Genomic DNA, 15,911 nt, shown 5'->3' with positions numbered 1-15,911 from the left:
AAATGCTAAATCCACGAGTGTGCCGACAAGTCCGCTGCTTCATTGAGTAATTTTTGTCCATGTAATTGTTGTTATCCAACGCCTGACATCAAACACAACTGAAAAGCCGCAAGAGATGTCGAATCGCGTGTTTATTAAAAATGAATTAATGACACGACATCGTTCAAATGGGAAAGCAGAACCGTTTAATTTGCTCTGCCGTAGTGTCATTTTAAAAATGAATTTCCCAGTCTGTTTCATTTAAACGTATCCTGCTATATTTGCACGCATTTGCAGCCAATTGTTTCGAAATTCTCCCTTGCATTATTCTGAATGGAATTCCGAACCTATCCAATTTATTATATACGGTGATGATATTTGGCGATGAAATCGGAAACAAAATTGATTATGATCCAATCGTCAGTGCAATTAAATAATTTTATCAGGTAATCATCGATTCTCTAATTTACTAGCTACTTGTGCAAAACTATCGCACTGATAATTATCGCAGTGGATCGATACAGCGATACAATTCGTGAGCTGCATTGGTATTGATACTGATATACGAAGTTTAATCACCCATTTTCGTCGGTATCGCATGCACGATTTTTCAAGGTGTCGAAATCAATATCAACGTTAGTATCTATTTCCTGAACGTAAAAGCAACAGATTCATTCACTTGAACTATTTCTTCAAAGAAGTTCTTCAAAATCATAATTTTTTCTTCTCAATTGCGTTGCGTTTTGTGATTGTTATTGAATGAAAGAAAATGGGACGATCCATCAATAAGCTGACTGACAACGAAAAGTTTGTATTAAATCAGGTTTGTTTGATTATTATTATCAAAGGAATGAATATAAGTTAATCTCTTTTCGAAATGAAAGAATCATTCGCAGTTCGTATAGAATAATCAAGTGTTGCAATCGTTTCCCACGTATTTAAAATAGTTGTTGCATTTCTTGGACGCTCATCGTTTTGCCTATTTCAAAGACTTTGAGAAGATTTACTCGGAAGATCGATTCTTCGTTGTGGGTATGTAGTAAAGGAAAGAAGCTAACCGTATAATTTTCATTGTAAGCCCTTTTCCTCCTTTAGATCGTGAAAAAGCCGCAAAATTCCTTCGCAAATACGGTGCCGATGTTAATTTCAAGAATAAATACCATAAAACACCTCTTTATTCAGCTGTATGTTTCGGTAATTTCAACGCATTTTACATTTAATTTGAAGAAATAATATCGATCGGAGTCATATACTAAACGATTCAATTTTGTCAGGCTCTGAGAAAATCGTACAAATTCTCATCGAGAATGGGGCCAACATCAACAAAGAGGACAAAGACGGAAAAACGCCTCTGATTGCTGCTATTTGTAAAGGTCGGTCGAATGAACTCAAATTCCATTTTCTTTATTTCACTTCATTTTTGTTCTTCAATCAAAGGCTATGAAAAAATCGTGCAAATATTGGTTGAAAACGGAGCTAATGTTAATCACTCAAAACCAGGTGAGAATCAAACAATAGTATAGATGGAATCGTCACCATGTGACGCTCGTTGTATGCAAACAACTTGACGGAATATTGTGACAAATTCAAATAAAGTCTTTCTTACATCCATCAGAAAGCTCAAAGATTTTCCAAACCAAGCTGACTCCTCTTCATTATGCCGTCAATAAAGGTAATCAAGAGTGATTTCACCATTTGTAAATGCACCAAAAAAGAAAACTCAAAGAAATCGGCTAAAATAGAAAATAAACCATGCTCCTTAGACACTAATCCATACAAAAGATGTTGACATGCATGATCGTTTCAGGCTATGAGAATATCGCTAAGATTCTTATTGAAAATGATGCCGATGTTAACCGTTTGGATGATCTCTGGCAGACGCCGTTGCATTTAGCTGCATCCAAAGGTTTGAGCTTTTTAAAAATGATTTTTTTTCACAAATTTTACCAAAAAAAAATCTGGTTAAATACTGTCAGGTCGTGTGAATATCATGAAAATCCTCATTGAAAAAGACACAAATATCAATCGAAAGAACGATATTGGTTTTACCCCTCTTCATTTTGCTGCAGAAAATGGTAATGCTTAAAAGTTTACTCGATCCTTTGCTATGTCATTTAAAGTCGTTTCTTTTCTACTTAGGCCATGGTAACGCTGCCGAAATCCTCATTGAAAATGGTGCCGATATTAATGCAAATGATATGTACGGACGCAAGCCACTCTTTTATGCCACTAGTCGAGGTAGGACCAAGCATAATGCCTATAAACTCGGATACTTTACTATTAGAATAATTCTATATGCACTCTTTTCGCCGAGTTTCTTGTCTCCTCTCTTCTCAATAAGCTCGGCATAAAGAGCGAAAATTCATTGTGTTTACTTCAATATTCCGATTATGAATCAAGATTTTTGAGAGCTTTTTTTTCTTCGAAAAATTATTTTGTCACAATTATTTTATTTTCTCAATTTCAGGACATTCAAGTGTGGTTGCGTTTCTTAGACGTCATAATGGTGTTTGAGATTCTTTGCTAAAAATGTTTATGTCGTAATGAAATATACAGAATTGTTTTAGATACCGACCATAGATTGAATTACTGTCTTTTATGAATCATTTTCGGTGATTATTTTCAATTCTATAGAAGAAATTTTTTTTTTGTATTCGAAAAAACGTTTGAGTGAAAATAAAAATGGGTGTTTTGATAAAATCTAAACACTTTATTCATATCATTGTTGTATAATGTTAAAAAATTTGGTGAAAATTGGATGCAATTTACAATAGATGTGCCAGTAAACATTTATACGTTCAATTCAAATTCAGCTCAATTTAATTCGTCAGCATCGACGCTTATTGATGCTAAAATCGAGCAAATCCAGCGGAAAAACAATCGGCTGTTCACTACTTTAACATCATGTTAACATAGAAAGAGTGAATTATAAGTCGTATATTTTGGAGGGCCCAACTTTCTGCGAATACTGTCACTTTTGTGCGAATGCACGAAACATTTTCCATGTATTTTAGATACCGACATTCGCGATAAGCTATCGCCGATATCGATGATAGTGTGATGGCTATGAATGCATGTGAATGTGCTAACTGTTCAAAGTGTTAATAGACAAAGATTCATTTCAATGTGTCTATCGCTGTCTCCATACATTCTATACGGCAACGTTGCGCGGATACTTTCGTGGTAGTGCGAATACTTGTACAAAAGGCACAAATGCCAACTATTTTGCAAATTAACATGGTGTTTATGAATATATTCATAATAGTGGTTTCTCCCTCGCATATATTATTCGAATAAATGAATGGGTTTTGATCCCTATTCAATATTTCATATTAAAAACGCAAAGTTAAAGGTCAAATTTGCGCAACATCGTGAAATAAGAGAAAGTAGTTTTGATAATCTGGAAAAGGAAAAAGGTATTATGTTGAAAATGAGGATGAAAGCTAAAAACACGAATCAACAACACAAATTTAAAAAATGTCTTCTTCGAAACCTTTTTAAAAAGCGTTCGTGTGCAGTATGTACGTCCAAGTCCACGAAGATAAAAATTGTTTTGAGCAAGAATAATCATCATTGGCCACATCTTTTGCATGTCCGATGGCAGCATACACCAGTCCAGCTGATATAATTCGTTTGCAATGTTACTGAAGCGTGCATTGACTTGATGTCCATAGTTGCAAATTAAATACAACCAAAACACATTGACTGGTGCTGGAGCGCCAATTTGCAATATTGTCACAATACTTTCAGCTTCGGTGTAATGGTCTGAAAACGATTTTATTTCCGGTAATATGCTGATCTGCAGGATTGCGTTGCTAAATGCCACAATTGCAAAAAGAAGATACACGAAAATAATGCCGCTGTTGGTATTCGAAAATCGATTTGCAAACCTTGGAAACACAAAGAGACAAAAGTGAATTTATTGATTTTATGACAACTATTGATTAACGCAACTCTTTTGCCTCCGAATGAAATCTTATTATGGCCAATAGTTTTGATTTCATATCGATCCGCCTCGGATTATCAGCCCTGAGAAAATGATCATTGAACTGATGCAGATTTTCATCAATGTCCGAAATGAAATCGGTTATAAATGAGCAGAATCCAATGGTTAGAAGAAGTGTACAAATGAACAGTTCTGCCGTTCCAAATATTAACATCGCTTGAATGACACCACACAACAAATATCCGATTGGAGTTTTCCAGTCGAATAGAAACCTTTGAATTGTTAGTAAAACAAAGTTAATGGCAATCAGAGTCTGAACATATATGATTTAAACTTGATTACGTTGCTGGATAAATTTGTTGTAGTGATTCCTTGATGTGACCCGTCGAAAGGTATTTTACAATGGAAACAATCGTTGGCGATAGGACAATGAAAGGCACGGTTATCTTCATCATCAAAAGATGAACTAAACGTGTTAGCTTCTCGATTTTATTGATCGTCTTTATATACGCTTGTTTTTCGCTTCCTATTCGTTAGAAAATAAATGGGTCCAATCAATTACACTGGGAGAACTGTAGCAATTTTGAACCACTTACTCGTTTCGATAATTTCATCTAGTCTTTTGAATAATCGAGCGTATTTGTTTGCTTGCCAGCAGTAAGTCAAATACCAGGACAACGACAACAGAGAGCACATCATATAATGAAAACTCTGCGAATATTCATTCAATGATTTTCCCACAAATACAATAAACCAAAGCGTCGACAGAAAGGATATCACGAAATCTCCGGTGAAAATGACATTCCATATCAAGTCAGAACGACTGGAGAGTGGTGTTAGGCTCATTAAGCGAAAATAATATTTTAATAATTCGAATGACATTATTTGCAAGACTCTTTTTCACGAAACAACGCGAAATTAGGATGAAAATGATTGGTGTTTGTTTAATTCGATTTGAATGAATTGAATTTGGGTTGAATGTTCAGAAATTGATTGATTTGAGCGTTTTTCTCTCACTTTTAACTATACGTTCTCTATTAGATTTTTCACTACTTTCTTTGATTGCCAACTGTGGAACTTGAATGAACTAGATTTATGGTGACATTCCCTTAAATACCAAATTTCATTGGGTTGAAAGAAAAACTCGTACACTCGTGTTTGATTTTTTTTTTATTAATTGTTACGTCGAAAGCAATTCAAGACTAGACACTTTGACAAATTACCACAATTAACACCTATTGATGGGGCGATAACTTATCAATATTTTATGAATTCAAATTTATACAAGTAATTGTGTTCGGAATTTGGAGATCGGTGAGGTGCAACTCACCGACAGAAATGAATATTTCATAGGAATTAGAAATAGACTCAGCAATAAGTCACTGCCCCATAAATTGGTGTTATTCGAAGTAATTTGTCAAAGAGTCAAAGTGATGACGTCTAGTCTGATGATCCGAATGTTTATGAAATGAGAATGCTGCATTAAGCAACAGCATATGTAAAATCAAGGTAATTCTTCGCTCTTCGAATCTTGGAAAAGGACAGAATTACGCTTAGTTTGCTATTGTATAACAAAATGAAAGTGGCAAACCTTATCACGGAACACGGAAATTCTGAAACTCGCTCAACAAACAAACAAAAAAGTCAAATATGTGTTTTATTTGTAATTCGCCCATTTCAGAATATTATATGGTGCGACTGCAAAAAATGAAAATCTCAGCGTCACACAACATCTACGAATCTTATGCCTTACTATACGAAACCATTGTATATTCTGTGACTTATATACATCATTTAACATACGGTACATACGAAGCGAATCTAACACAAATTCGATTCGGATTTTGTTTGGCACAACACGAACTTTCAATATATGAACATAACAATCGGAATGCTGAACTATTATTATTATTATTCGGTATAAGATAACAATCAAATACATGCTGCCTCAGAGGCAAATCATTTTATGAAATACATTTTTTGAGTAAATAGATTTTGATTTCATTAGAAATGTCAAGTGATAAAGTAGTTTCTCTTGATAAAATTATTGTAGTATTGCTCATAAAAATAGTTAAAGTCTTCATTATCTTCGATATCACGTATTTCATTTGGAATTTGATTCCATAATTTAGGTGCACTGATGAAAAATGAAGTCTTATGAAAATTACTTTTTGGTTGTTGTATAATTAACTTATTGTTAGATCTTGTATTATTGCTATTTCTTGTTAATAGTTTATTAAGATACATAGGCGCTTCGTTATTCAGAATCTTATTTATTAAACTAGATATGTGTAGTGTGCGGCGATCATATAGTTTTAATAATTTCAAATTTTTACGATACGGTGTGATGTGATCTCGTCGATTAACATTTAAAATATATCTTATTGCAATATTTTGTAATTTTTCGAGTTTCTCACAATCACCAATTGTACCATGTGTGCCGTAGTTATGGTAAATTATGTCCATGTAATCGATTACCGGCAATATTAATGATTTGTATAATTGGAGTTTTATTTCAGGTGGTAGAACTTTTTTTTAGTAACTTTTTGTGTGCGCATATATTCTCTACGCCGTTTTCGTGAAATGATGCACTTTTTATCTTTGATATTTGCCCTTTTTTATCGATCAAATACGGTAGTCAGCGGTAGTCAGAACTGCAAACACTATACACGGTGATCGATATAGAAGTTCGTGTGTTATTTTTATTGTGAGTAAAAAACAAAATGAGTCGTTTTTTGGACGGCTATCGGTCATGTTTTTATTCTTCCATTTGCTCAACGGTTCGGTTTCACTAGAAACCATCCTCAGGAGCCTATAATAAAGTGTTTACATCACATGAATATTGATCTCAATGTACAATGAATAGAAATCTCTTACGGTAAACAAGTCTTTGATAGTGTTACAAACACAATCTGGATCACAGGAAATCGTTTGGTTTTGATTCTTACAGCCTTATGGGCTAATGAATATGAACTAAATAATGCTAACAATAATTATCACAATTATTTCTTGAGTTAAACTAAATTGATAAACGAGTGCGTCTAATTTGACTGTTTATAGTCAGAATATCGGCGCAATAGAATGAGTATGGAAAAGGTTGACAAGTGAAATTTCATATGAGAATGTTGGCTGGTTTAGAATTGCGAATGGGATTTTCCTCACCTTCTCCTATAGTTTATTTCAAACTCTCCGAAATTACTTCATTCAAAAATCTTGATATAATTTATGATTTCAGTTCAAGCAGAGGAATAAAGAAAAGTTCTATCACCAGACTAATCTGAAACCAAAATGCGAGCCATTGTTGACAAAATTAAAGTAACGGAAATGGTAATATAAAAGAATAATTTTATGAACCATATGAAAGGGAAGCAAAAGCAAAATCAGATTCGTACGAATACAGTTGTTTCAGTTTCGAAACGAATGTGTTCCAGTAAACATTTGGACTTTTTTCAAATTGCCGGATTATTGGTGAACAAATATCAGAAAATAGTGTCTTTACTCTGGAATTTCGTTCCGTTTAATTTTTCAATTGATAGATTTCTGATTCAAGCTCATTTTTTTTGCACCAAAACCACCGCAAAGAAAAGAATTTTGTTTCAAGAAACGAAGATGAGCAAGTTAGTTGTGATATTGATAGAATTTTTGGAATGTTTATGATTATTTATCCCATTTTGGTCTAGGGGAATTTAACTCTTACGAGTTCAGCATGTTTTCTGCCAGTTTGCTTGATTCGCGGAAGTTCGACGCGTTCGTTGTACGTACTAACGCGCACGGTCACAAGTTTACACAAGTTTGTTTATGATTTTGCGCGTTTTTCAAGTTGTTATTTGACAACTAAAACGCGTTTCAAACTAAAAATTGGTTGTTTACGTGTATAAAGATTTTTCACATCCTTTCCAAAAGTTCAAAGATTTATATAATTATAAAATGGACAAAGGAAATATTTTTAAAGAGCTGGAGAAAGTGTTGGAAAAGTTAATCCAGATATAATAAATGGAACGACTGATGTGTGCGCGTCGTCCAGCTTCAAGTTTGCACACGAACTCGCGCGCGTTCGCGCATGTTGTTTTAATACGGAACTTGTCAACTGAGTGGAATCATGCAAGTTCTCTGGTGAATGTAACAATTTCGTGCGCGTTTACATCATTTTTTTACAAGTTTTCACGTAGTTAAATCCCCCTAGATTTTGGTGCGGTAAAAAATCGTTTTTGAGAATTTTGATGGATGTCTTATCCTACGCTCATAGGCATATGAAGATCGGCGTCTGATTGTTCCAGTGTAAGTTTTATGTTTTGCAATTGAACGTATAGCATTTTCCAGTGTGGATTTCCAACTCACCGAAATTACTTCGGTTTAATTTTCAATCAAAATGTGAGCAATGCTTGCAATGTTTGAATCAACATTTGCTAAGAACTTCTTACGTAGTGTATGACTTCAATTGAAATCAGCACAAAGTTAAAAGGGTCACAAGTGTATCAGACTAATCTGAAGCCGAATTATGGACCGTTGTTGTCAAAATTTAAGTAACGAGAAATGTGTTGTGACCAACAGTGGAATGCTTCGTATACTGATACATGTATTTGGTTGGAACTCGGTTGACCGAAGCGCCATCTAAAGAACCGATGGCGAATTCGTGATGTCTGTATGTTATACTTCAGTATGACGTTTGATAGAACGGAGACTTTACTTGATTGTATTGTCATTAGCCTTAAATTATCTAGGTGGTGTTTGCGCTCAATATCAGTTGTCAAATTCAAAGTGAATAGGAGCGTTGGTTGTGACTAACGAATAAGTGCTATCACCGCCATTCTAGGGGAATTTCTCATCGAAAATATTTTTGGAATCTTTCAAAATCTCCCACAGTTTCTGAAATCTACGTAGTTTTGCCCAAATTTAGAAAATCCATGCATATTTAGTGTTAAAAACAAGACAGTTCAGGCCATATCTTGAGCATACACCTCGTATAAGAACCAAATTTTCTTGTGGCGCCATCTAGATGGCTTGCGGGGCGCAATGTATTTTAAATTGTTAGCTAAGTTTTTTCAGCTTAGTACAGAACCATTTTTGGCAAAGATCCAAAAGCATGCTCGAGGTATGGTTCAGGCGAGATCACCCGACGCCATCTTGGATTTCACAAAATCCGCCATCTTGAAATCTCAAAAAATTTATAAAATCTATACAAATCCACATATTTTCGATAACTTCCACATCTTCACAGTTTCAAACATCTTCGAAAATCTTCACAGTTTTTACGTGAGAAATTCCCCTAGCCGCCATTGCGTTTCACTAAGGCGATAACGCGGATGGAATTTTCTAGGGAATTATTTCATGAACCACACGAAATGAAAGCAATCATTCGAATGCCTGATTTAAGTTTCGAGGCTTCAGTGAACATTTAGACTTTTTTTTTTCAATTCTCGGATTATTGTTGAACAAATATCAGAATTTTTTCTACTGCAAAAAGTGATCTTACTCAAAACTTTCATTCCGTTTTATTTTTCAATCAGTAAATTTCCGATTCCAACTTCAACCTAAAATTTAAGTAGATCAAACTGCTTTCTTGGCGCTTGTAAAGGTAGATTTTTACTAGAACGCTTAGTATTAATACGGAAATTTAAAGCGCCAAGTGAGCTAAAGCTACTTGAAGTAAAACAACGAGAATATTTTATACAGTTTGGGAAGAAGAAAAAAATAATGAACAAGTGTCCAAATATTAAAACGAAATGAAACAATTATTTTTCTAAATAAGCACAATTATTGCTTCCAAATCGAGAAACATCGAGAATGCAACTAACATTATCCACTTTCAAATGGAATATGTAGGGGAAAGGACCATGCATCCTGGATATTTTCATAACTTTTCGAAAAATCGAGACATCGTAGATTGTTAAATACCATTGGGAAGAGGATCTAAAAATCTAAATATTCGTTATAGAAAGTTTTTGATTTGATAATTATCATATTGTTATAGCAAATGAATTTTTTTCAGTCGATTTTCTAATTGACCTGAAATTGAGATGAAATTTTTTTGGCATGTACACCACAGGCCATAAGTTTGGATACCCCTATGAATGAATTTGGCCCAAAATTTTTAAATTTCAAACCGCTTGTCCAATTTCAACATGCTATACGTCGTTGGAAAGGTCTCGGAGAGTACGTATCATTTTTGGTACTAAACATTAAAATCGGCCAGCTTTTGGCCAAGATATGGCTGATTGAAGATTTCGGCCAAAAATTACAAACGGTCATATCTTGGTCAAACGCCGGCCGATTTTGATGTTTAATACCAAAAATCACATCTACTTTTCAAGACCTTTCCAATGGCGTATATAACTTTTTAATCCGATGGCCCGTTTAAGACTTCGATTTTGGCTCCCACAGCTAAAAGGCCAAAAAATGGCCATAGGCCGGCCAAATGTTATCTTCCAAATCATCCATTCGGTCAGAATTTCGATATATTTTCATATCCAATACTAAATTTCAAGTGAAAATGTTCAAAAAACGTAGAAACAAACGTTTCATAGGGGTATCCAAACTTATGGCCTGTGGTGTAAGTTGACCACCCCCTGGCATGTAAGTTGAGTACAAATGCCCGATTTACGAAATTTTTTGAAGTTCTTTGAATTTTCATATATTTCATTTGCTTTGAACGCTAAAATGAAAGCAATTTTGATAACTTTTCATGAAAAATGCTATCAGTTCCATGTTATTGTGATATATTTCAAATATTAAGAAAAATCGCCAAAAATGCCACAAAAATGCATTTAAAATACTTTAAACTTGTTTCGATGTCCATTCCGAATATTTGATAAGTATGAATATGTCATCGGCATGTTACCGCATTAGAAAACATGGGTGGTCAACTTACAAGTTCTTAAGTCCAAAGAGTGGTCAACTTACATTTTTGATGACTTTGCAAAATGCATCATCATTTTTTTTTCTAAGATGTTAATGCTTGGGATTGACTTCGGATTATGAAAATGCACAAAATATTGTTATATAAAGATTATCTTCAATTTCCAATATCGTTCAAAATTAGTCACTTTACGACAACAAGTTATTATATGAATTTTAATAATTTTTCTTGAAAAAATACACAGTGCTTTGTTCAAAGTTGAACAGAAAACTAGAATTAAGAGTGAAAAAATCAAGCAGCCATATGCGTATTTAGAATAGAATAAATAGCCGCGCCACAGCGAAGAAAGATTCAGTATTATGGTAGACGTGAGTTTGTGAACATCGAATAAATTTGTTAAATCGTACGCAATGCATTTTTATTTCTCATCTTTACTTTAATTCTCAACAGCTTGTATGACTAATGTACGATGCGTTTTTTCACCCTAAAATCACATTAAAAGTGAAGTCGATCGTTTTCATGACGTTGACAGTACAAATTCTGCCGTTTTTACAGTCAGAAATATTAAATACCACGGGATGGTCAACTTACATGCATGGTCAACTTACAAACCTCTCCCCTATTGATTGAAAAGAAAAAAAAGCAACAAATTTATAGACACAATTACTTATTATTTTGTAAAACTCTTGACGAGGGAACAGGACGACATTTGTCATATTTATTATTCGACAAATTCAGAAGAAAAAGGAATAAATCAATGAAATTAAATGAACAAAATATTGTAATTTCACCAATGCAGGGACATACATCGAAAGCTAATGTCACAGACAAAAATGATGTTTTAAAATATACCGATTAGAATTTTGTCACCAAATTTTCTGAATAAAAATAAAATTTTCAATACCAGACACAATCTTGCCTTTACTTTACTTATCTCTAATTTTCAGACAGATTTGATTGCGAGCTACTGTACCTCTAGTGCTCAGACCACAATTCGCTTGTTAATAACAACAAGTTGTTGCTCTTCATTCGTTATGGCATGACCGAGAGGTGCCTCCCGATAGTCTTAGTAGCATGAGAGAATATTTTGTTGAACGCATCATCAAAATTATGTTATTTTGAAGGCAAAATGGTATATGGAATTTGTTTGTGGGATCACTGGTGTCATAAATCGATGTTTGAAAGATAATTTTCGTAAAATCTAAAGTTTGCTCGAAACGCATGTGAATGTTCAGAGTATAATGTTATCATAGGCACCAACGAATTTTAAATGGTATATACATTAGAATTTTCAATAACCACTATGATGAAATGTATGTTTTGCAATTGAATGTGTAGAATATTTTTGGTAGGCATTTCCAATATAACGAAATTACTTCGGTTTGATCGCGAATGACCATTCAACATTTTTGAGTAATACTTGCAACACTAGGGGCTTATGACTCTCGCGAATATTGCGAATGCATTCGCATTTACGTATTAAACTACGAGTGGCTACAAATACATGCGAATTTCAGTATAAAATTTTGAATACCTGCGAATGCATTCGCTCCGCCATACCATAGTACGAATGTTTGCGAATGCTACTATCAAATTTCAAATGCCTGCGTGTGTTTGCTGGTTTTTAAATGTCAATTCGTTTTTTCTCTCTGTCAGCTCAAACATGGTAATGATTTTTGTTCTGTTTATTTGTGAAGAATTTTAATTAATTGGGTTTTTTTGGCATCGAACAATATTTTTGCGGATATATTTTGCTCCGGTTTCAATTTAAATGGTAAAGCGTTTTCCAACAAATGTTCGTAGACTGTTTCTTTCAAAAATTCTTTATTTTCGTTAATATGATCCTCGATACTTTTTCTTAACTTGAGTTTATCGTAGCTAATCAGCGTTAGCTTCATGAATGATATGATCGAGCCCACGATTCATGTATTCGCAATGCTTCCATATGAAATGTGTGTATACATTCGCGCCGCATTCGCAGTGCATTCGTATCGCATTTGCATGATGTTTGTATTCGAATGTTCACGAATGCCACTGCAAATGTTCACATATATTTTGTATGGAAGCATTGCGAATGCTTGTGTTTAAATACGAATAAACACATTTTTTTACAATCGAGCAAACATTTTCGAATACTCTTAAGCCCCATCAAAACATTTCATTTGATAAATCTTTTCCTAAGAAATTCTTAATAATTCAATTGAAATAAGCGAATATAGAATAGTAGTATATTATTATGTATCATCATTTTCATTAATTTGAATATCAGACTAATGTGCAACCAACATGCTGACCATTTCTGATGAAATTAAAGAATCAAAAAGGCAAAAGGAGAAAAAAAAGAACAAAAGCAACGAATAACGAAGCTGCTATCAACACACATATATATATAAATTGATTTAACAGTCTTGCACACTTTTCCGGCCAAACACTTATTTAAACCTCATTATATTCAGCCAGACCTTGGCGGTGTTAAATGAAAATAAAAATGTAATCTCCACTGATGCGATAACACGGACAGAACCGTATTTTTTAAATTAAAGTAAACGCAATTCGTTCGCTCTCAACCGATTCTGCCGCACCATAAACTATGGTGCCAGAGCTCTGTTTGCACATCGGTCCTATTTCGGTTGTATTCAGTAATTTCGTTCGTTGTTCGTATGAAATTCATGAGAATCGCGCGTCGGCGCACACACACACGCGTCGGCGCATACACACACGCGTCATTGTGTGTACGCGCCGAACGCTTTGCGTGCACGCGAACTCCATACGAAGAACGAACTATGTTAGGGACGAACGTATTTGTGCGTCTCTGTCTGTGTGTACGAGATGCGTTCGTGTCGTATGTTTTGTTACCGAATACAACCGAAATAGGACCGATGTGCAAAGAGAGCTCTGGCACCATAGTTTATGGTGCGGCAGAATCGGTTGAGCTGCTTTAGTTCAGTTTCAAAACGAGTGTGTTTCAGTGAACATTTTAATTTCTTTCAAATCGTTGGATTATTGTTGATTAATTATCGCTATTTTTTCTATTATAAAGAGTAACTTTACTCTTGAATTTGGTTCCGTTTTATTTTTCAATCGATAGATTTCTGATTCAAACTGACATTTTTTCACCCAACATTTTAAGAAAAAAATTCTGTGTAAAGAAACGAAGATGAGCAAATTATTTGTGATCCTTATAACTATTTACCCTGCGTTATTAGTGTCAGTAGATGTGAATATGCACCAAACACTGGGTAATTCAACACTTTCAAATTGTGTTATTCATCTCATTCTTCCACAATTTTGATTTGATTTGTGAATTTTTGTTCTTACTTCGTGACTGTCCAGAATCAACAAACGTTAAGAAAGACGAGATGTAAGTTAAACTCTTAGAATTAACATGAAGAGCAGTTTGATTATTTTTCTGCGTTTTTTTTTCTAGAATCCAACCACCAGAATATAAAATAAAAGAGCTTCGCCACGCTATCGAACGGGGTTTGTTTATTATGCAATAAGTGTAGTTCCAGTTCGACGGAGAAAATGAATTGAAAAATGGCAAAACGAGTATTTTTATTTGTCTATAAATGATTTTGAACTTTAAAGGCAAACGGTTCAACATGATGTTTGATAACAATATGAAAAAACACGATTTGAAATTTTCGATTTTTTTTGTCAATCGAATTGAAGATAGACTCCGAAATAACGACATTTGCGTAATTTGGAGCGAAAATGTAATACAAAAAAGCATACATTGTAATATTCGTTGAGTGCCACTAAAAAATATCCACACTCATCTAGTGCGTGAGACGCATGGTCACTCATTTAGTGAGTGAGACGCATGCGGATGGGATGAAGCAAAGCGAAAGGGAAGCGCGCAACTAGAACATAGAGTCAATGGGTACGACGTGTTTGTGTTTGTGGCCGTATTCTAACGAAGGAGTGATGAAATGTATGCGCGCTATATCGTTCGTTCATATGGAGTTGCCCGCTTCTCTTTCGCTTTGCTTCATCTCATCCGCGTGCGTCTCACTCACTAAATGAGTGACAATGCGTCTCACGCACTAGATGGATGTGGATATTTTTTTTAGTGGCACTCACCGAATATTACAATGTATGCAAAAAAGTTACGCGGGAAAATGTCGATGAAGAATGAGCGGAAAAGGAACAGCTATATAGTATACTGTATAGCAAACTATAGTGAACTATATAATTCTTTTCATTTGGCATTTTTCTGCGCAACTTTTCTGTATTACATTTTCGCTCCAAACTACTCATTTCATTTTGCTCCGATATGTTCATAATTTAGGTGATGTGTCCAAAATGAGATCATTGATCAGCGAAGGAATAAATATGAGTATTCAACTTGATAACGGAGACACTCCAATACATTTGGCTGCTAGGAAGGGTAACACATTCCTATGAAATATGTTTGTGTGTCATTCAACTTAAAGTGTTTTTTTCCTTACCATTGGTTAGACAATGTTGATATAGTAAAATTACTCATTGATGAGGGTGTTAGTCCGAAGATTTTGAAAAGCGATAATTCCACACCGCTTCACGACGCTGTCCAGAGTGGTAATTGCACTTTTATTTCAAATCAAAATCAATCGTTTTACAGATGGACAAAATCCGTAAAGAATAAGATAGTCTAAACTCATATTTCCAAATACAAACAATTTTTTGATTTTTTTCCTTTTGCAATCCAGGTAACGTGGAAGTTGCCAAAGTTCTCATCGAACACGGCGCCGATGTCAACGCCGAAAGCAACGATGGATGGACAGCACTTCGTATGGCTGCTAGGGCAGGTAATAGTCTAAACTCTTACTTCCAAACACAAACAATTTTTTGATTTAGTTCCTTTTGCAATCCAGGCCACGTCGAAGTTGCCAAAGTTCTCATCGAACACGGCGCCGACGTCAATGCCACAGACCTCTTTGGACGGACAGCACTTCATTGGGCTGCTATTAAAGGTAATAGTCTAAACTCTTACTTCCAAACACAAACAATTTTTTGATTTAGTTCCTTTTGCAATCCAGGTAACGTGGAAGTTACCAAAGTTCTCATTGAACACGGCGCCGACGTCAATGCCAAAGACGTGGATGGATTGACAGCTCTTCTTTGGGCTTCACAGGCAGGTAATTGTCC

The 15,911-nt window shown here is 34.7% G+C and overlaps 2 protein-coding genes and 1 long non-coding RNA gene across 5 annotated transcripts in view; 2 read left to right on the top strand and 1 right to left on the bottom strand.

Annotated features, from left to right (window-relative positions):
• The first annotated feature begins 637 nt into the window (after positions 1–637).
• On the top strand, positions 638–1,665 carry LOC129575923 (myotrophin-like). The gene is made up of 6 exons (XM_055460162.1): positions 638–802; positions 927–1,011; positions 1,075–1,173; positions 1,254–1,352; positions 1,417–1,479; positions 1,595–1,665. The coding sequence occupies exons 1-6, from the start codon at positions 749–751 to the stop codon at positions 1,663–1,665; spliced, it is 471 nt and encodes a 156-aa protein (XP_055316137.1). The 5' UTR covers positions 638–748.
• Positions 1,666–3,253: 1,588 nt separating this feature from the next.
• LOC129576088 (uncharacterized) lies at positions 3,254–4,113 on the bottom strand. The gene is made up of 3 exons (XR_008688863.1): positions 3,934–4,113; positions 3,473–3,869; positions 3,254–3,379 (listed from the first exon to the last, which is right to left on the bottom strand). It is a non-coding gene; the product is annotated as an uncharacterized LOC129576088 (long non-coding RNA).
• A 9,636-nt stretch (positions 4,114–13,749) lies between these two features.
• LOC129576087 (ankyrin-1-like) overlaps positions 13,750–15,911 on the top strand; it is a 5,162-nt gene continuing 3,000 nt past the window's right edge. For 2 of the 3 annotated variants that reach the window (XM_055460605.1, XM_055460604.1), the window contains exons 1-8: positions 13,750–14,020; positions 14,115–14,142; positions 14,209–14,261; positions 15,073–15,171; positions 15,243–15,341; positions 15,473–15,571; positions 15,638–15,736; positions 15,803–15,901. In XM_055460605.1, coding sequence (XP_055316580.1) covers positions 13,939–14,020; positions 14,115–14,142; positions 14,209–14,261; positions 15,073–15,171; positions 15,243–15,341; positions 15,473–15,571; positions 15,638–15,736; positions 15,803–15,901 — 658 coding nt within the window. In that variant the 5' untranslated portion in view covers positions 13,750–13,938. The remainder of the gene's footprint in view (positions 14,021–14,114; positions 14,143–14,208; positions 14,262–15,072; positions 15,172–15,242; positions 15,342–15,472; positions 15,572–15,637; positions 15,737–15,802; positions 15,902–15,911) is intronic. The other variant, XM_055460606.1, reaches the window with a different exon arrangement.

This window comes from Sitodiplosis mosellana, unplaced genomic scaffold (genome assembly GCF_009176505.1).
Source record: "Sitodiplosis mosellana isolate CC-2019 unplaced genomic scaffold, AAFC_SMos_1.0 Smas_scaffold_6170, whole genome shotgun sequence".
Taxonomy (NCBI): Eukaryota; Metazoa; Arthropoda; class Insecta; order Diptera; family Cecidomyiidae; genus Sitodiplosis; species Sitodiplosis mosellana.
Note: the sequence above shows the minus strand (reverse complement) of the source record. Positions and strands in the feature narration are given on the sequence as shown.